The sequence below is a fragment of the Rhea americana genome, unplaced genomic scaffold (assembly GCF_003343005.1).
Source record: "Rhea americana isolate MKP2758 unplaced genomic scaffold, rheAme1 scaffold_115, whole genome shotgun sequence".
NCBI lineage: Eukaryota > Metazoa > Chordata > Aves > Rheiformes > Rheidae > Rhea > Rhea americana.
In genome coordinates this window covers 1075318-1096555 of record NW_028185206.1, presented here as the reverse complement: position 1 = coordinate 1096555, position 21238 = coordinate 1075318, and the positions used below count along the sequence as shown (strand labels likewise).

At 37.6% G+C, this 21238-nt stretch overlaps 1 protein-coding gene across 4 annotated transcripts in view; it reads left to right on the top strand.

The window, feature by feature from the left end:
* Positions 1–19716, top strand: part of GAK (cyclin G associated kinase) — a 77536-nt gene extending 57820 nt beyond the window's left edge. For all 4 annotated transcript variants that reach the window (XM_085317436.1, XM_085317427.1, XM_085317417.1 and 1 more), the window contains 6 exons: positions 4702–4839; positions 5209–5328; positions 9054–9266; positions 10656–10804; positions 12619–12795; positions 14299–19716. In XM_085317436.1, the coding sequence (XP_085173562.1) occupies positions 4702–4839; positions 5209–5328; positions 9054–9266; positions 10656–10804; positions 12619–12795; positions 14299–14400 (899 nt within the window). In that variant the 3' untranslated portion in view covers positions 14401–19716. The remainder of the gene's footprint in view (positions 1–4701; positions 4840–5208; positions 5329–9053; positions 9267–10655; positions 10805–12618; positions 12796–14298) is intronic.
* The last annotated feature ends 1522 nt before the right edge of the window (positions 19717–21238 follow it).

Genomic DNA, 21238 nt, shown 5'->3' with positions numbered 1-21238 from the left:
GGTGCAGGATTTTGCAATTCCCTTTGAATTTCATGAAGTTTGTCTTTGCCCATCTCTCCAGCCTGTTGARGCTCCTCTGAATGGCAGCACAGCCCTCTGGTGTATCAGCCAGTCCTCACGGTTTTGTGTTGTGTATAGACTCACTGCAGGTGCACTCTGCGCTGTCATGCATGCCACTAATGAAGCTGTTAAACAGCAATGGCTCCAATGCTCACCTTTGAGATTGGGCACTAGTGCCGTGCCTCCAGCTGGACTTTTTATTGGTGATCACAGCTCTCAGCACAGCAGTTTAGCCAGTTTTCAGTCTGCTGTATCTTGACTTTGTCTGATATAAGATACAAAAAAGCTCTTCAAGAAAAGTGAAAGAGTAGGATGTGACTTTTTAGGATAAACCTTAGCATCTGGAATAGTGTTTTTAATAGACTATATAAACCTTATCCCCACGTAATGTGATTTTTCAAAACATTGTTAGGAATTTGTTAACCAGATTTTTTTTAAAAACTCTTACATACCAGAGAACCTCTTTGTAGACAAAATCTAAGTTGAAAAAACAGACCAGTGAGAATTTCTGCTCTATATATTTACCTGCAGCCACAGGGATAGAATGTGTTGAGTTGCTAATCTAACATTTGAGCAAATGCAGAACATAAAGGAAGTACCTAGATATTGCTATCTTTACTCCAATGCTTTTTCTATACTTCCTTTTTCTGATTTCAGGTTAACAAAGATGCACCCTGATGAATGCATTGATATTTCAGATATTTTGAGAATGCATTGATATTTCTGATATTTTAATGTAGTTCTTAGAGGTTTCTGTCAACATCGGCAAAAATCTTAAAATATACGCATTTATTCCTTTTCATAATTTGCCAATATATCATAACTTTCTAMAAATATAGAGATGACTTCCCAGTGGTTCTAGAATTATTGTTATGCAGGCTTTAAAAACACTGCAGAGTTGGAAGAATTGGGATAACACTTTATGATCCTTTAAGTTTGCCTTCTAAATGGTAGCTCTTCTACTTGTTTAGCTGAAGTCAAGTGTGTATTTGRTCCTTTAGCATTTACTTCAGATACTGGTGTCAATTTTTAGCAATAAAATCAGAAATATTAATTATAATGTTTTTAATATGAATAACTAGTGTGAGTGGAAGAATATGCTCACTAGTGACTGCAGAGCAAGCGCAGAGAGCAGGAATTAAGTAACAGATTTGTAAGAATCTTACTGAGAGCGCAAAGTAAAAATGCAACCATCAGATCATTAAACTGAGAAGCAATTTTAAACATTAAAAATAAATTAGTAGTAATGTCAGTATTCATTTAAAATAAGCTGCAGCAATGAGATACAGTGAACATACTGTTGGAGCAGTAATGAGTGTCTGAAATTAAATGTTACAGAAATAGATGAACTTTCCTGGGCAGTAAAAAACTATTAAACCTCTTTAAATACCAAAAGAAAATCTGTTACAGTAAACACAACTGAGGTAGAATTCTGGGCTTGCTTTTCACAATGCAGCTTAAAATTTGAAATAAATCATTAAAAGAGTGTTAAAATGTAATTTTAGCATAGGAAATGTGGTTCTTAAAATCTGGTCTGTCAACCTGTTAKCTTGTAATAAAAGATACATGGTAGTTGAATTTCAACAGAAATGTATTTACAAGGTGTTTTTAATCTTCYATAAAAATCTTTAATCACTTGGCAGGGACTCAGATATGGCATGACTGTTCACTTAAGACTTTAAACCTGTTCTTAAATTTAAGTGGCCACAATTGCAAGAGCAAATTTTATTTCCAGTAGATGGAGTATCCATTTTCTCCTTATTGAAGAGATCTGTTTATTGAGCATATTTGAAAACGGAATTGCTTGGTTTAGATATACAAGAAGCAGATGAGTTCTAATGAAAATCTGGCCAGGAATATATTTCATGCTACCAAAATAAAGTGATCTGATGAAAAGATAGCAGAAGACATGGAAAGTCGTCAGAAGCTTGAGTGACTACTATAATTTTCTTCTGAGTAGAGGCAGTTTAAGTGATTGTTTTCTCAGCCAGGCTCTAGTTGAGCTTAACAAGCCTTGCATCATACTAAACCAGTCATTTAATTCACAGGAAATCCTGTTGGCCTCTGATTAAAAGATTTCCTGTGTAGGTGGCAGGTTAAATAAAGAAAATATACTGTGATGTTATGTAGAATGTAGTAAAAAGCAGGGCTTTTATTTTGGGAAGCTGGAAAGTGATCTGGTTACCACTAAGTTATTTTTACCTTATAGCTTGGTTTGAGCAGTTAGAAAATAATGAGGTCCTAACTTCCAGTCTTTATTGTTGCATGGCAGAAGATTATAAAGATGCCCTTTATAGAAGAATTTAAGGAACAGGTAGGGAGGGGCTTGCTTGCTCATGTTCTGAATTTCTTTAGCTTTTGGAATATTTAGCTATGCTTTATTTTTTACCCTTTAAGATAGATGTTCTGCTCCTCTGTCCTGATGGGGCTATATGAACTCCAGTGTACAAGGTAGCAGAGATAAAGTTCAGGATGTGAGTAGCCATTGACTTTCAGAAATTTTTTGGAGGTCAGTTACATGTCTCTAATGGTATCTCCTGATCTTAAAATCTATTCTAATGCCTAAGCTGTGCAACTAGATCGATTTGGTTCTAGAAATATATATRCATATGCTCTATTCTTTTCTGTCCAGTATATTGCATGTTGTCTCCTGGGCRTTGTGCTCCATTCTCTAATTTTTAATGGAAGTGTTATGGATGTGCATGGGGAGAAGTGATGACTTCAGTAGCTATTCACAGTGAATTTACTGCTGTTTACAGAACTAGACTGCTCCCTGCTTTGTTCAGCAGGCTATTAATTGACTGCTCTTTAAAAGGAGCAATTACGAAACAACTAAGTGTTTCTTAATCTTTTAAATGYGTTCAGCTGTAGGTAACCTTATCCTTATTTCTGTCCTTAGTTTTATTGTAGGAAAAGTGTTCATTCAGTAAGTGGTCATACATTTTTCTCATGCCAGTGTGAGAAACTTGTCATGGCAGGGAGCTTAAGCCAAAATTATTTCTAGCTTGGAGTTAGTACTGATCATTTTCAAGCCTGTTTAACACCTGGGAATGGCATATGGTACTGCAGATTTCTGAACTGATAGAAATTGTTGGAGACTTTGGCTAGCCTTTGACAGCCAGTGACACTGCTGTATAGCAGATACCTGAGATTTTGACTACTGAGAGGCAAGTGCATGCTATTTCTCCCTTGGTCTCGGAGGCAGGAGGATGCATCTTAAGCCTGCAGAAAGGGCTGTAAATTTCCCTATTCATTCATTAGGCTTTAGCAGCTATTTTTGATCTGATATCTTCCTTTASGTGCATCAGGGAAATAAGACTATGCTGTAGTAGATACTGCCAGCACATGTTTGAGGCAGAGTATTTTGTATGTTCTCTTTGCAATTGTAAGGACTGTGTGGTTTCTTAACAGTATTAGTGGATTGAAGTGGTGGAAGGAATATTTAATTTGTGTCCATTTATTTCCTCAGACTAGATTTTCAGATAATAAGCTGTCATTTGATCTCAGTATTAAGAATGTAAAATTRAGAAGCTGAGAGAAATGAAAAACCATGATAAAGCATCAAAATGTCACTGTTTAGATGAGGATAGCTGCTGTTGGGTTAACTTTCCTGGTTCTGGGTCTCTGAAATATCTTAGTGCCACAAAGCATACCAGCTTTCCTGAAACATCGTTTTCCKCTGTAACGCTGATTTGTTGTAGTAGTGAAAGAATTGTTACTTTCAAAAGGTGTGCTACCATACTGTGAACCTTTACAAGTTGTTAAAGAGACGGCTCAGAGCTGGTATGCAACTTTGAAGGATTATTCCTTACTTAGCAGCTCTTTGATGATAGTTTGTCTCTTATGCTGTATGTGAATGTGAAAGGGGAGAATTTGGGGACGAGAAGATGGCAGTGAAACCTGTATGTTGGTTAGGAYATATGTTAGAAGTTAGTATCACACCTTTATATCCGTCTGAACTTTAACTATCTGATGGTCCATTTTAAATTGTCTTTGTGGTTTTGCTTTACACATAGAAAAGTGGCTTTTTGTCCATGGAGATAATGAGTCATTATAATGCTTTCCTGGAAGAGAACACTTGTGTTGTATCTTTGATTGCGTGTATTCATTAAGATATTGGATCTAAAAGGGAAGCTTCTTAGATTGCCAAACATTCCCTTTGTCCTGCATGGTCTGTTGAAGATAAATGTGCACAATGAAGTTACCTGGCTCCAACTGCTTAGTTTGTGGGCTGCTCGGTGACTTGGAGCACCATTCCTGAAGCATTGCTGATTTCTTATTATCTGCTCTGTTGTTAGGAACAGTAAAGTGCTCTCAARTAATAATAGCTTAGATAATCCTTTTGCCCAGGAGCCCTAAGCTGTTGAATTCATAGCAGTGCTTGTGGATGAAAATACCTTCACTATGAAGTGTTTGGGTAAGCTTAAAAGTACAAGTAAAGGAATTGTGGTACTGTAAGCCTTYTAAGTATTGTTTAACAGCATGTGGCCATGCTATGGAGTGCAGCAAACTAAATGAGAATTTACACAAGATAAGTAGTTGGCCAGCGGATAATGTGGTTACAGTTCTACAGGTATTCTTGGCAAAATGTCTCTTGTTCTGATGATTTCATTAAAAGATAATGAATTTTTTCTTTTTTAGGAAATTTAACAGCAGAACCACCTAAAATATCATCATCTTCAAGCCAACCTGATCTCTTAGGTGGATGGGATTCTTGGGCAGAGTCCTCAACAGCTAGCAATGTGACATCATCACAACTGAAGACAACTCTGTTTGAAGGTATGAATTAAATACTTCCATTAGAATAGAATAAGAAAAACTCCAAATTGGTCTGTTTAACCACCTGAAACTGCTGACTGCATCTTCAGGCCTTTATTTTTTTTTAACTGATTAAAGGACTCCATATTTAGTCTCTTTAGTAAGGTGCTTGAAGTTTTGTTTTGCTTTTTGTCCCCGGAATAAGTTCAAAGCAGAAGAACCAAATAGTTTGTTGCCTTTAGTAACAGTGACTCTTGTCATAGTAAAAAATTCCATGTAGCAAAATGCTGGGGAGGTTGTACTTAGGGTGCTTGTGGAAATGGTACTTTTACTGGTTCTTCTGAATTCCCRAATGTGACAAATACATTTATATATTTTCTTATTATACAGGTCAAGCTTTTACCACAGGGAGCCAGTCCAGTGTATCTTCAGGTCCATCTTTCAGCCAAGCTAAATCTCAAAACTTCGACCCTTTTGCTGATCTTGCCAACCTTGGATCTAGTCTTCCAGGTGAGATCTTTTAAGATACTAATACTTAGAACAGATACTTTCTAATTTGCTTCTTGTTACAATAAAAGTAACTGATAGCTTATACAGAAGAAAAAATTTTCTTTTAATTGGTGACAACTAGTTTTTCGCAGCTATTGAGAACGGACATRTAACGAGAAAAGACTTGAATCTTTACAGGGATGGTGTGAAAATTCCAGAACTGTATTTTAGAATATAATTATGGCTGTGGTTCAGGAACAAGATAGGCACTTAGTGCTTCAGAATCTAGCTGAAAAGATAAGAGAAGCTAGGGGTCTTCTAACTGAGCATGAGGTTTCTTATCTATCATTGATACTATGTTATAAAGGATATAAAATGGAGAACTGAATTAAGTTCTTGTTTAGACCTAAAATGGCAGTTCCATTTTCCTTTGGATTCAATACTTTGATTTAATTCAGTAGTCCTTTATAGCCCCATTACTCAAAAATCTGTTGTGATTGGGCCTGATTTGTGCCCATCTTGTACTTCCATACCAATTCCGTCAGCATTGTGAACATTTGTCATTCTACAGATCCCACAGTAATGTCTCCAGGATGTTTTGTTCACCCAAAATCAAATAGCCCTGGGGCATTCTCAAACCGCGAAAAAGTAAGGGCAGTAAAAKGAGCTGACTTGCATTTTAGGTCCATATTGCCATAGCAAATTACTAATTTGTGGCTGTTTCAATGAGATTGGATGCCAAGAGTTGAAGCAGCAATTCAGAACAGCCTGTAATTGCCAAGTTGCAGAAATGTACTTCATCCTTTGTTTGGAACAGGAAGAGGATGAGGTGCTGAAGCCAGTCTTTTGGCACTTTACAACTATTCTTGATTTCCCCAGAGTAGTAATTTGGTAGGTTGTGATGAATTCTATGCATCTCTGCGTGCCAAAGTAGTAGGATAAGGAGGCAGTAGCCTTGAAGAGCCCGTGTTTTCTGTAAAGTAAATGTTAAAGGTAAGGGAAACTGATTCACCTCTTTTACACACTGGCAATTCTTGATAACTCATATGCAAAAGACAGCAGAAAAAACTCCTCCCAAATCCATTTCGAGAAAGAAAAGGATCCAGCAGCTGCTTGTAAGCAGTAAGGTGAACTGGAACATGCAGTGTTGACACAGGTAACCAGTGCTCTGGAAGTTAGCTTCGTAGCTAATWTTGACAACTATACCATATCAGACTTACCCATATGAGTAATTTGCATGGCTGTCACTTGAAGCTTGCAACATACTTATTTAGGTTTCTAGGTAAAAGGTTTATCCTGTTGCTGTAATAACTGATACTGTGTTTCTGTTAGATCAAATATCCTCTCAGTGAAATTATCTTTACTGGAATACAGTGTAACATACAATGTGTGGCTTCTGTTGCCTGTGCGTCATTACTTGCAAAACTTAAAGTACTAGAGTAACTCCGATCAGGCTGCTCTGCAGTAAGCAATTTCTAAAATAACTGAATTTAATATCTCAGGAAACTGTGGACATGTTAACTCTTTATAGGTAGTATGAGAAGAAAAAAAAATCCAGTAACTTATCTTTGATGTTGACATGTAGGTATAAAGGATGTTGAACCAATGGAAGGAACTGCACTGATTTTTACAAGGTTTGGATTGATTCCTTACTCTTCCAGTTAGCTTTCAGGAGGAACATTACTGTTAATTCTCAGTACTGATATGGATTTTCAGAGAGAAGAGCTGGAATTTAGGGTTGTTTGTTAGCAGTGTTTTGAACTTTACATACAGAAGTATTCTGAAAGTGTTCTGAGTGAAGCCTGCTTAATTGTAGTGCTATACTAGCAGTTCAAAAATGATAGCTAAAAGTAGTAGTATTATACTGGGAGTAAACTGAGTAGTAATTGAGTTGGTCCTCTTAATTTCAGTAATAATCTTGCATGAGAAAGTAGGAATGTGCTGTTGAGACAATGAAGTGTTGGCTGATCCAACACTCATCACTATCAAGCTGGATAGTCTTGAAGTGATAAATACAGGATGATTTGCAAGAGTAATGGAATGAGATTGTTTTTCAGTGTGCAAGATCATATACTTAGTCTGGAAGCAAGAATTTTTAGCTAACAGGTTAGAAATGACAGATGGAGCTGGTTTAGAGTGACTCTCCAAGTAGATGCTTTTATRAAAAAGGCAATGCAATCCTAGATTATATCAATGGAGGTGTTTAGAAGCGTAGTATGTTGTATTGTACAAGGCACTGGTGAAACATCTTTATAAGCTGTTATAAATATATACAGTAGCTACGAATGTGTACGCTATCAGGAGTACCCGTGGCTGGGGAACCAGTTCTGAAAGAAGAAATTGAGTGTACATGTCTGGCCTGACAAAGCTGTCTGGGTGATTTTCTTTTTTTCTCTAAGGCTCTCTGGTGAGTATCAGAGGAAAATGGCATAATTAGAAACARGAATGGAGCAGGAATGTTTCAGCTGAAAGTTAAATTCTGATTATCAGCAGCTGGATAAGAAAATAAGTGGAGATGCAGACATTATTTCCTTGAGAAAAATGGATTAATGAAATGGGATCATAAGCTTATTAATCAACACTGCCTTAAAATGTCTTACTTTTTTAAAGGGTCAGTAAGTTCATTAATATTAAACTTTCTGACTGATTTAAGCTGTAAAACCGTATTTGACCACTGGTCTTGAATATATTTTGGCATTTTTAGGTAATTGTTCTGCCAGGAGGAGATCTAAATCTGTTCTTGGCTAGCRTAAATGTGGTGTAAAAATTTTCTTTTCCAAAAGCTCTAGGCATATCTAAATTCAGCCACCATGCTGTTTTTTCTGTTKTGAGTTTATGCCATGAGATGTTACATTGCAAGTTGTCAAGGAAACTGATTTTCTAGAAATCTTTCTGAAGGAAGTCAATCAAGAGCAATCTAATCGTGGCTGAGTTTTGAATAATAGATCTCAGGCTAGTCTTCGTGATTGAGAACGGACTAGTGAATTAAAAATAGCAAAGCTTTTTTCTGCTCAGTTGCTTACCTTGGGTATAATGGTGTGGAGAAAAGGCCATAGATGTTTTTGCCAGAGTAAATATCAGCTGAAGCCACTAAATGGCTCTATATGGCTTTAATGAAGGGAAATGGGGTCATACAAATCAAGGCAATATTATGTTGATGCACACAGGCTGGAGCATACAATGGTGGTGATAACAGGCTTCAGTGTTTTTCCTCTTGTTTGTAACATTACCTGATAATGCTCCTACAGAATAGCTCTCTCGTCTTTCTTATACAAGAAATTGCTCAAGAAAAGACTGAGAATATTTTCAAATTACTGCTTTCAAAATATGCTACGCTTTGATCATATAATTAGTCTTTCAGGATCTTCTGGTACGCGCTGTGACAGACACTGAACTATAATGAATTGGCAGGAGGAACTACTGTCAATGCGCAGTTTATTTTTCTGATGTGTATGTGCCTGCCTGAGACAAGCGAATGCTTCTGCTAAAACTAACAATTGCAGGCTTGAGGTTTAAGAGCTGGGAAAACTTCCAGTAATGGCTTTAAAATTCCTGTAATCCAAGTTATGTGTTATTCAAACGCTTAATATTTTATTGTTTTACATGCACTTTTCTGCTATGCTTTCCCTTTAATATTAGCATCACTGTAAACTGTGATTAGATGTCAAGGTTTGAAACTGGCTTACTGCATTGAATAGGTGACAGATACCAAGATGGACAACTACTGAATGAGTATTTATTGTTAGGTCCCTCCAGTGGTGGATTCCCAACTAGCGGGTTTGGTCAGAAGTCTGCTTCATCTCAGAAGTCAGGAAATCAGTGGCAGAAAAACACAAAACCACAGAGTACTTCGTGGCAGCCCCAAACTAAACCCAGCACACCAGCTAAACCCAATTATACAGTAAACTTCAGTGTGATTGGAGGACGAGAGGAAAGAGGAGTCAGAACCCCAGGCTTTGGTAAGCTTTCTGAAGATATTAGTGTAATGGCGTGTGTAAAATCAGTAAAATGTGCTTTTGGCTGAAGAAACTGTTGCACCTTCATCTTTTTATTTGCATGTAAATGATATTTAGTAGAAATCAAAAGAGGTTGAGAGGTTTGTCCTGCTTTTGGAAAGCTATACTGGACTATCACAAAGAGGAGCTAACTATGCAAACTTCGCAAATTTGAGTGTAAAGTCTCAAGGTTATATTTGTTAACCCAGATGGATGATGTTTTTGTATCTCCTGGTTAGAAAGGTAAATTTACATGCATGTAGGGAGAAGTGGTTTATACCATTGCTTCCTGCTAGTTGTCTTATGGATACACAGGCAAAATGATGCAAGCGTTCTCCCTAACTGAAGAGTAATAGCTAGTCTTAAAAATGATTGAGCTTAAACTTGTGGGAAATTTGTTTTAAATGGGGATGGGAATAGGGAGGGAATCATTGTCTTTGGAACCATTCCCTTAAAATATTCCAGACAAATATGCAAATCTAGAGGTACAGGGATGGGCATGACCTCTACACTTATCTTTTGGAAAATATTATTTTACTGGTGTATTGGTATCAGAATAATGCTTCCTCTTAGCTGACACATCATTGAACAACGAGGAGTCCTGTAAATTGAAATGATTCTGATCTGCATCTGGAGGGAGGGATAGAATGACAGGCAGGAGGCAGAAGTTGAAATGTAGAGATGTCTGGATAACAGGAAAACTTTCACAGTGAATGTGGTCAAACCCCAGAACAAGGACCCAGAGATATTGTAGGATCTCAGCCTGAGTAAACAGTTAAACTGCAGCTGAGCAATACTCTTAGCAATCTAGTTGTTGCTGCCATTGAGGGGTTTGCASTAGATCATATCCAGAGGACCCTTCCAAACTCTATTATTTAATGATATGCTGAAAAGTAAAATTTTGGGATACAGTTAAAACCTGTTTCCTGTAACAACTGTTCTTGTTGATATTTTAATGCTTTGTTATTTTATGTAAGTTTCAACATACTTAAATGTACAGTACATTCTTGACTAGAATATATGGTCATGTGGAACTACTGCACAGGAAATAGTTTTTTTCTATTAAGTAATCATTTCTAAAAACCCTAATAAGTAAAAGTGTGCACTCACTCCCCCAAATCTACTTGCAATTACTGAAAAAGGATTGGTTGTCACATGTATGAGGGTCTGTATTGCTGGACTGAAACCTTGTCATTGACCACTTCTATTCCTGTCTTTTAGTGTTTTAGAGTTTATCAAGCTACTCCAGGGTATCYATCATGGTAATGAGAAATGCCAGACACTTGTATCTAAGTGCCTTGCATTTCTCCAAGTTATATGAAAGCACTTTCATGTATTTTTTTCCTTTTATAGGTCAAAAGCCAAAGGTTTCAGAAAATGACTTTGAGGATCTCCTATCTAATCAAGGGTTTTCAGCTAAATCTGATAAAAAGGGACCAAAGACCATTGCTGAGATGAGAAAACAAGAAATGTCAAAAGATATGGACCCCTTAAAACTGAAGGTTTGTTTAATAATGATTTTGATTCAAGGGTAAATCTGAGCTTTTGCTTAGAAGTGCTGGTAACAGCAGGAAGATACAGTGAGTGACAGAAGAAATGGATAAAGCAGAAATATTTTATTTGCAGTGAATGATSTTGTCATGTGATTATACAAATTAACATAAACTACATTCAGTGGGTAATGAAGTAGCAGGGATATTACTGCACAAAGTGTGTAAGCCCCCAAAGGTTTCTGAATTGGTAAAACTTTCATATAAATGTGGGGATAACAAAGCAGCAGAGATGTAATGAGTTGTGTTGCAGGTATGCTGTTCTAAGCTAAAAAGTTTAGAAGGGATGGTAATGTAATCTTRCATGCATCTTGCATGAAATGATAACAAGAGTTGATTTTTTTATTTCTCTTTTAMTGGAAAGGGGAAAAGAGTATAATGGGCAGAAAAATATGGGGAAAACTGGGCTTCATAGTATGGAGAATATTGTAACACAACTGAAATTCAAGAGAACAATTTGGATACAACCTTAGTTTTGAAGTTAGGTACCTCTCTCCTGATACTCTGTTCCTTAAAGCTAGCCATTTATTAATAAAAGGCCATTGCCTAATTGTAAACTAGATTTGTTGACTGTGATTAACTTACTACTGACAATTAAGAGGGAGAGAGATTTCCCTCTTCTTTCAGCTAAACTTGGAGACTTAAGAACCAGCACTGTTGCTGGTCTGTTTTTTAAGCCAGAATTGCTCTTTATCTTCAGTGTTTCCCCAGCAAAGACTGATTTAATTGTTAATATAGAACTGTAATTTTTAAAGAACAGGAAAATGAGATGAGCTGTTTTCAGTTGGAGCATTTACTTGYGTTTACTAGTAAACTACTACTACTGACATCCTGAGAAATTACTAAACAATGCTATTTTAGAGATACACTATTAAATAGAAGTTTTTATAGTCTGTGGGATGTTATCTAATCAGCTGTTTAGTTTTTTGTTATATTGTTGATAACACTAAGCATTAATATATTTTCACAATTGTGTTTGAAGTCCTTGTGCTTTAGAAAAGAATTTTGGAGGGGTCCTTGAAATGGTTCTTACAAAGCATCTTATCTGAAGTGTGCAGAGCTTGCAGGACTATCCTTTAACATAAATCACTGTAAACAGAAATGAATGTTTTATTATGAAACTCAGCGCTGGTAGAGGGCACAATTTCATATTACATAATGTGATGTTAAATGAAGGTGCTGTTTCACTCTATCACAGTAGTTTGAATATTGTGATATAAAGTCTGTGAAATGACTGATTATTCTAATTAACTTTCAAGGGGATATCTGAAAGAACACGTCAGTTGTGCATTTCTACAGATTACTGAAGTAGTCATTAATGGTTAATGTGCATGATTTGGAACTTTTGTGTACCAGTCAGGTAGGAATCTTAAAGACAGCAAAGAAATTAATGTTATGCTCTCACAGGAAAGTAATGTAGCAACAGATGTTTTTAATTACTCTTCTCAATTTTCTTGTCATTAATGATACAGGATTTTATAATTGGTAACTATCTCAGTAATTTCTCTTGTCATGACTGAATCTCTATAGTCAAACTAATATATGGGAATTTCTAGTGGTAGATGTAAAATGTGACTGGCTAGCAACCTTGGATAACTGATTGAAGAACATTAAGACTGGGGTGAAGAGAACAGCATGCCAACTAGAATAGGTGTTAATCTTGTAACCTTGTACAGAGTAATGAGTGAGGGTTATGTGTCTAGAAAGAATGAGGATGTTTACATGTGTTGTTGCAATGAAGTTCTTATGCATTCTGTTTTTCCCAGATTCTTGAATGGATTGAGGGAAAGGAGAGAAACATCAGAGCGTTAATATCCACTCTTCATACTGTGCTTTGGGAAGGGGAAAACAAGTGGAAACCAGTTAGTATGGCAGATTTGGTAACTCCAGAACAAGTTAAGAAGTACTATAGGAAAGCAGTACTTGTAGTTCATCCAGACAAGGTGAGTGTTCCGCTGGCTTTCTCTTTCTTCTTCTTTTAGAAAGAAAGAATAGAAACTGCTTTTACTGTCGCTGACAGATCACACAGCCTTGTTTCTTGATTAGCAACTTAGATGCTTTGCACTTTGCTTGGATAGTCTTCTGATTTTGGTAGCCTGTGGCATCCAGATAGTGCAGATTTTTTTCGGTCATTCTGACACAGCACAGAATTTAACAGACCAATCTTAGCAAGTAAAAGATCCTTTGAAGGTCATACTGAGCACTAAAATCAGTTTGGCTGGGTTCTGACTTCTGGCAGCTTTAATGCAGATTAGTGGAATCTACTTTGTTTCCACTAGCTGAGTTTTCAGGTCTTCTAAAGTTATTTACTACTATATGAAGACCCAGAGTCTACCACAGCAAAACTTGGTGGTGGTGGGAGGGGAACAGTTAAACCTCTGCTGGAAATCACTCAGCAATTGAAAAATATGTTACACAAAATTCCAGCTGGCTATGAAGAACTTGCATTTTTCTGCTGCTGTTAATTTCCCAGTGTATGAAAATTTCTTCAGAATCATTGTTCTAGGCAATTTCTTACATGTAGCTATGTTAAATATACTTGATTTGAATATTAATGCATGCCTTGGTTGGTGTGTCAGTGGTAGTTGAATAAATCTGTCTTGTTGCATCCATAACAAACAAGACCATCCCTTTTTCTTCTCCTTTTTTTTCCTATCTCTGATCATGTGTTATTTTTCCACCCTTATGCTGSTTTGAGCTGTTTGTGCAAGCCCTCAGATTCATCAGTGTCAGATATGACAGTCATCTTTTTCTTGATTTCTTTTCTGACACTTCAGGGACCTTTTTGTGAGCTGCTTTAAGTGCTACACCTGGGAAAAGCTGAGCGGCAGGGGAAAGGAGGAAGCTACCAGAGGAGAAATTAAGGCTTCCCTCTTGTGTTAAAGAACCTRTTACAATGGCTTATGGCCTATGGGACTGGATATTTACTAACTGCAGAGGCTGGTTTGACTGCTGTAAAGTAGACAGGGAATCAGTAGCTCTGTCTCACTTGTCCATTGAGCAAAAAGTTCAGTGTGTTTAATGTTGAACTTGAACATTGTTCGTAACCAGCAACAGATGTTTCTCCAGGAAGTATCATCCAAAAGGAGCATTCTTGGAAACAGTGCTTAAATATTATTGCTATGTGCTAGTGCAAGGACTGTCAGGAATAATTCTTACAGTGAGCAAATTTGGTTTTTTCAGAGCTATTTTCTAAAAATATAGTTTTTCAGCTGTTCTTCTCATAGCAAGTAGTTTTAGCACAGTTTCAATTTAACAATTACACTAAAAGTTTTTAAGTAATGTAAGGAAATTGAGGCTTCAACTCTGTGGTAATTGGGGACTGAGCTGTGTTTGCAAAATTATAATCTTGTGTTCATTACAATAGCAAATGAAAGAGGATGAAGTCTTTCCTAAGCCACATCATAATTCCTACTATTTTATACTTTTGTTCTGTTTATTTTCAGGCCACAGGACAGCCTTATGAGCAGTATGCCAAAATGATCTTCATGGAATTGAGTGATGCATGGTCAGAGTTTGAAAACCAGGGATCAAAGTCCCTGTTCTAAAACTTCACCTCTTACGGAATTTTTTCCAATAATATGAGGCTGAGCCATGGAGCTGAGCTCTGTCATGACCTTACTGCGCCTRCAATTTAGGAAATACTTTTCTGTGATTTCAGAACAGTTTGAAATCATGCATTTAAATATGATATATTTTGTAGTATAAGGCATTATATAGATGCATTAAGCAAACAGCTGCTCAGTACTTTAAGAATCAGTCTGGAAGTAGAGATTTCCTTTCAATTTTAAATATGGTAAAATGGGATTTTAATGATGTTTCCTGGTATCTGGTATACTAGTATCAATTGTAAATCATTCCAGATCCACAGATCTTTGTTTAAAGACTCTTTCCCTCAATTTGTTATTCTTATTAGTTTTACGTGATTTGATTTTGATGTTTACCTGTCGCCTTACTCAAAGTGCTTTAGTCATTGGCAGTGCATTTGCTTGGCTTATCTCAAATCTGAAGGTGTATATTTTCAGTTTTATTTTACGTAATCAATCTGATAATCATTCTGTAAATTAAAATGTTTTCAGACAATACCTGTGTTACTTACAATGAATCAACTAGTTGTTTAGTCAAAGATTCCAGCTGTGGGAAAGTCAGCCAGAGTTGCTGTTTTTTAACAGATCATGAACAATAGAAACAAATCTTGACTTTAAGATCTGCATGTTCCTCTTTTATTAATTACAAATTTTGGAAGGCAATACTATCTGACCAGTGCTTATTTTCCTAGTTCTTTAAATTGTATCTTTTCCTTCTGATTTCAGTGGAATGTGCCTTCCAATGGACTTTACTATGATAGAAACTGTTATTCTGAAAGCTGAAGTGTGAGCACAAAGCATTTTACTCTGTTATGAGTACATGTTACTTTACAAGTCCTCTGGAGAGCATTTAGAGTGCTTTAATTTTTTTCTGCATGTCTGAACTTCTGTATTTTGATACGCATGACATCAGTGTATGTGAAAATATTAAGGTTCACTGGTAGTGTCACATTTCTGCTCCTACACTTTCCACGTGCTGGCTGGTACAAAATAGGTAAAGACCCAACTTGAGAACAAAACTTGCCATTTTTGTCATTCATCTTATAGTGGCAATTTTTCAGTAGTGCTGGAGTAAATAAATGCCAATAACCAATTGTATAATAACAAACTGCAAATCTCATAGCAAGTTTGGAAATGCTAAAAGTCAGAAATGGTGTATTAAAGTTTTGGTAGCCCTTTCTTGGAACAATGTAGTTCAGCCATCTATGTAGATAAAGACATTTCAATCATCTTGCCATTGTATCTATTTTTCATGCTTAATTTGAGAAGTAACCTATAACATTGTCAGATGCAACTCTTCAAATGCGCAACAGGAAAAAATGAGATTTCTAATGATAAGTAAACAGTATCGTTGCATGAGGTTTTCTACTGCCAAACCAGCTTGTGAGCTGATGGGATAGAAATTTGTGAATACGGGGTGCAATTTATAGTTGCTCAGATCTAAGTTATCTGTTAATGTCTCTCTGTAGTAGGGTGTGTGTTTGGATATATACACACATATATTCGATTACTGTGATTTCTTTTAAATATGGAGGCCAGAATCAGGTGGAAGGTTATGTATTCAGAGCTGCAACTGTATTTCAGTTGCTGCTCCGAAGCAGTCTTAAATCTCAGGTTTCTCCTTCATGAAAATAGGTAACATCTCATTTAGAGTAAAGGAACTAATTTTCTTTCTTTTTTTTTTTTTTGGGGGGGGGACATAGTTCTTGTCATGCAGGGTCTGCATCCGTAGAAATTAAAGGCTTCTGCTGGTAGAATAGATGTGTTGGAGACCTGCATGCTTTTTTTTTTTTTTTTTTAAACAGGTCTAAAGCAGATGATATATAGTAATAGGCTTAAAAATAGATGCACTGCCCTGTAGTGGCTGGCTGCATACTTTTTTAAAAAACTATTCATTTCAGCATATTCAGGGACCTGAATTTGGAGGGACATTTTGCTAGTTTCTTTTCTTGAATATGTTCATGATTTAAAACACACTGGAATTTGGAGGAAAAAATCTTCTGTCTGCTTTGTATGCTTGGTAGCATTTTCTGGGTGATACCAGTTCTCTAGTGTTTTGTTCCCTCTTGTTTTCAAAGTTTTATTGGGCAGCAGAGAAGAACTTTAGGTGTGATTTTAAGTGAGCAGGAAAAGAGCATAGGTGTTTTATTTGAAGCTGAAGATATCATGAAATCAACTTCCCTTTTTAAAGATCTGGAGAATCATGAAGCTTGGCAGTGGTTTCTTCCACTGGCRTTTTGACAATAACTGAAATCAGTCAAATTTTGGAAGAAACCCTCAACTTGTTTTATGGCTTAAGCAGCTCTGGCCCTCAGTGAGGGAACTACCTGACCACCTCTATACTGTTGCTTTCTCTTTTTTGAGTTTAGATTCCAGGAATATAGGAAAGGCTCTACARATCCAGTATACTCTAAAATCTTGACAGTGCTTTGGTTTTGTTTTTGTTTAACTGATGTTTAACAGTGCTGCATACAGGAATGTACAAAAAAGGCAGAGTTTCAGTAAGACCTTTTTAAATTTTGAAATTTCATTTAGTAATGAGCATGAGCACAGTAAATGCATGCTGTGTTCAGATTATAAAACATCATGAGGAACAGGTTTAAGGCTTATACATTACGTTGTTCTAATAGAATCTGGAAGAGGCAAATCAAGGGGAACTTTATGTGAACTTACATTAAGTCTTAAACAATGTTGCTGTTAAAGGAGTTGTTCAAAGACAAAAGTCCAAGAAGATCTATTTGAACTCCTCTAGAAATAGCCATCAGAAATGGTAGAAGTTGTATGTAAGTGCTCTTCCCTTTCACACCCTCTGAACTTCATGGTTGTGTGCTTTACAGGATAGGACTGTACCCAAACCATCATATATGTATGTCACTATAGTTATATTAATAATGTCCCATGAATTGAAAGAATTTCAATATATACTGCAAGAAAATTGATTAAGCTGAGACTTGGTCAGAAAGTTTGAATTCTGAGGGTGTAAAATGCAGACTTTCCATTCCAGCTTGTTATGCCATGCACAGTTAGATTTTTAAATGGTGAAATGAAATAATGCCCTGAAAGCTAGATTTTTGTCTGCTTCTGCTGATTGCAAAACTTGGAGGTTCAGGTAAATGGAAGTGGTGTCACCAGGGCTGAAGATACCAGGCTTCACGTGTGGCACTGAAAGCTCTGTTGTGAAGCTTCTCCTTTTTTCTTGCACCTCATTGTGCCTTCTGGACCATGTTTCTTGTTCGAAGTTTCTTTTTGTCTGTTAGTGGAAAAGAAATGTAACTGTTCATTGCAGCCTCACAGGATCCAGTTCTTAAAATTGGGTAGCGTCAACTGCTATTGCAGAAGCAAAGTAAGAACAATGCGATATAGATTGAGAGAACAGTAGAGAACATCTGGATTCTAACAGGCATCTGAAAGTTATTCCCTCATTCACCCTTTGCTGGCTGACTTCTGCTTATGCTTAAAGACTGGTCTAAACTGGTAGGCAAAACTTTTCTGTGTTTCCTGCTTTTCCAGTCTTTTTTGGAAGTGCTATTATTGACTGATTATAGACAAGTGGCAGTACAAGAAGATTGGCTTTTTTGAAGGTGTTGCTATGGAGGAGGGCCTATAAAATGAGGCTGGTTTCCACTAGTTATTTCTGAAGTTGGTTATGTTAGTTGTAAGATTTGGAGAGCCGGACAACCTAGCTGTTGAAATAGAGATCAGTGAATAAGAAAGTGTTAAGAGTCCATGTGGTAGGACCTGCCAAAGGAGGAAGAGCGCAATGTTTTTGACCATCTAGCAGATATCAGTTGGTTCCATCTGTTGTTTCCTACTGCTGTYGGAGTTGACTTATCAGCAGGGAAGAGAAAGCAAAGTGAGCAGTTAAGCTCACATCCGTATTAAATCAAGCAGTTAATATTGCTAGTGGGTACTGATACAGAGGCATGAAATGGAGGAAAAGTCCCTCTGCTTTGTCACTTGGGTGAAGTTCAAATAGTTTGCTAATCAGTGGTAGCTTTTTCCAGCAGTTATAGAAAACAAAATCTACAACAGTGCTAATTGAGAACATTTCCATGCAACAGTGACAAAGTTTTTGGTATTGCATTTATGAATGATTTGTGCTCATGAAATAAATGCCTTATCTGGATTTTCTTGTTGATTCCAGAAAGTTCCTCCAAAGTTGTCCTGCCAGGCATAAAATGAGTACCTTGCTGACTTTGTCTCAAAGCTGCATGCAGAGGATTAATACGTTGCACTAACAGAACCAGAACCAGAGCCTGAGCATAACTGAGGTCTCAGCTGCCTTTTGGGATTGCTGGGCTACACAAGCTATTCCACCTCCCGACACCTGACAACAGTTGGTGTCAATGTATGTTTGCATGGTCATTGGCCATAGCATTCTTTGCTTTTCAAAGGAAATATTTCAGGGGTTGCATAAATGTGGTGATTTAGCTCCTTAGCTTTGTCCTGAATTGTAAATAAGTTCAGAAGTCCTGTACAGTTGCCTGTGCTTTATTGGTCAGTTGACACTTTTCTGTCAAGAACTTGCAGGTGATTGACCTGCCAAAGCTGTAGGAGGAATGTATAATTTCCCACCACTTGAGTCTGTCCCTAGTGCAGAGTGGTTCTGTTTACCAGGTCATGAGTGGCTGGCAGCARTGTCCCAAGTGGTTGTGTATTAAGCGATGGGATGACTCAGTTGAGCTGTTGTTCTAATATCGATCAATCTTGCAATGTGTGCTTGCTCTCTGAGTGAGCTTATTGTAAACCGCAGCTTAGGCTGCATCAGACTTTGAACATGTGCTCCAAAAATAACTCAGTCATTTTATGAAGGATACATGTTTGTCATGGAAGTTTTTATTACTAACAGGGGATTAAGAGGCATTGTGAGAGCTCCTGAAACCCTCTTTAGTGGAATGTACTGTATATTTGCTGTTTAGTCTTCTAGAAGCAATTGTCATCTCCATGATGAGGACTTGGCTTGTTCTGAGATCCTTACTGTAATTACTAGTAGTTGTGATTGTACTTTCTGTACCGGTGATTTTTCTGATTTGGAGTGGGCAGAAAGACAGAATATATATTCGAGTCCTATTTTTGCCATCTTTCATCAGAAAACACAATGTACTGGGTAGTTTTGCTACTAGTGAAATGAAAATCTATACTTGTATGTATATAAAGGTAAAATAGTCAAATTAAACCTTGTTTTAAAAAAATGAATAGGTTTAATGTTTGGCACAATGTCCTTGAAAAGATTTTGCTTTGAAATGTATTATGACTTAACCAGTGATCAATTAAAACAAAACAAATAATTTTTGCCTGTTTCTTTCTTTAGCAAGGGAAAATGAGCTGAAGATACCCCAAAGCATTTCCACTGCTTTTTTCGGAATAATATATGAGCACTTAGAGAAATGGCTCTCACTGAGGTAAACTGAACTTCACAGATCACTTGTCCCTCTTTGAAACAGTGCTCCTCTTCAGGAGGGTTGGTCTCCCCTATTTCAGAGGGGGTAGGATGCTGTCCAGTTTGCGGGTGGTTTTTTCCTTTTCCCATCTATTAGAAGGGGCTCTGGTGCAGGAGCCAGGCCCTGTGCTTGCTGGAGCAACATCGTTTCTTCTCCTGGGGATGCTCTTGTACAGGGGCTTAGAAATAAGGAGTGGAGGGGGAGAGCAGGGACAAGACTGAGGCAGGAACAGCCTGGGAGAAAGTGGTGGAGTTGAGCAGCTTGGTGGAAGGGGACAAGGTAATGAACAATCGCAGATCTGCAGTATGTGAGGCGATATTGGAGAGGGAAGAGTCACTGCTGAGGTAATACTAACAACTGGGCTGCAGGTGCCAAGAGGACCCTGGTTTTAGCCTGTGCTCCCCAACAGGAATGGAAGAAACAGTTTTTCAGAGTGGGGAACAAGTCACTTAAGGACATTCAGAAAGTAGYGGTGTATGTGTTGTGATGGAGTATAAAAAGCATGGCAGCATAGRATTGCCAAGCAAATTCAGAGTGGTGGGAGAGGATTACCACAGGTGATTCCTCAAGGAGAAGGGTGGAAAACAGGATATGGGAAAATGCCTATGCATGATATGAGGAGGATGGTTGGGAGTAGGCAGTACGAACTGGAGGAGACTGCAGAAGGCACATTGAGGATGAGAGGGAAAGAAGAGAAAATGGAGAATCTTGGGGCATGAGGTGGGAAGGAGGAGTACTAGCAAAATGAGAAGTAAGTATAACGAAGTTGGATTAGGGAAGAGTATGAAGCATGGGGGAGACCTGGAGTAGTGTGTGTATGAGAAGGGCTTTCTGGAAAAAGGTTTAAGACTTCCTAGTAGGGTCTCAGATGCAGCTCTGGAGAGAGAAGGAAGACCTCTTTGRAGAGGGAGATAAAGGGAAAAGCAGAGACCACACAAACTGCAGAGGATCTAGGGAAAGAAGTAATCAAAGGACCAGCATCACTCTCTGTGCTGACAGAAGGCCCAGTTAAGGTTAGCCAGTGCAGGAGCCTCAGGGACTGAAGGACTGCAGGTTATTGTAAGGTCCAGAGAAGCAATATGTGTGCTACCTCAACATCCCCTTTCTTCAATGTGTTTCACTGGGCACCAGCAGGTTGTGATGCTTGTGTGATGTCTATGCTGGGGTTCATTCCCATCTGAATATAAATTTGGGGATAAAAGTGCTGCACTCTGCCCTACCTCCAGAAGCAATCTGAGGGGTAGATCTGTCTCAAGAGGCCATGAGTGTGTTCTGCTGGTTTACCAACAAGCTTAGATATGAACTTCAGGTTAGCTTTGGGAAAGTCATAAAAACTGGGGTGAAGGAGAACACCGGGA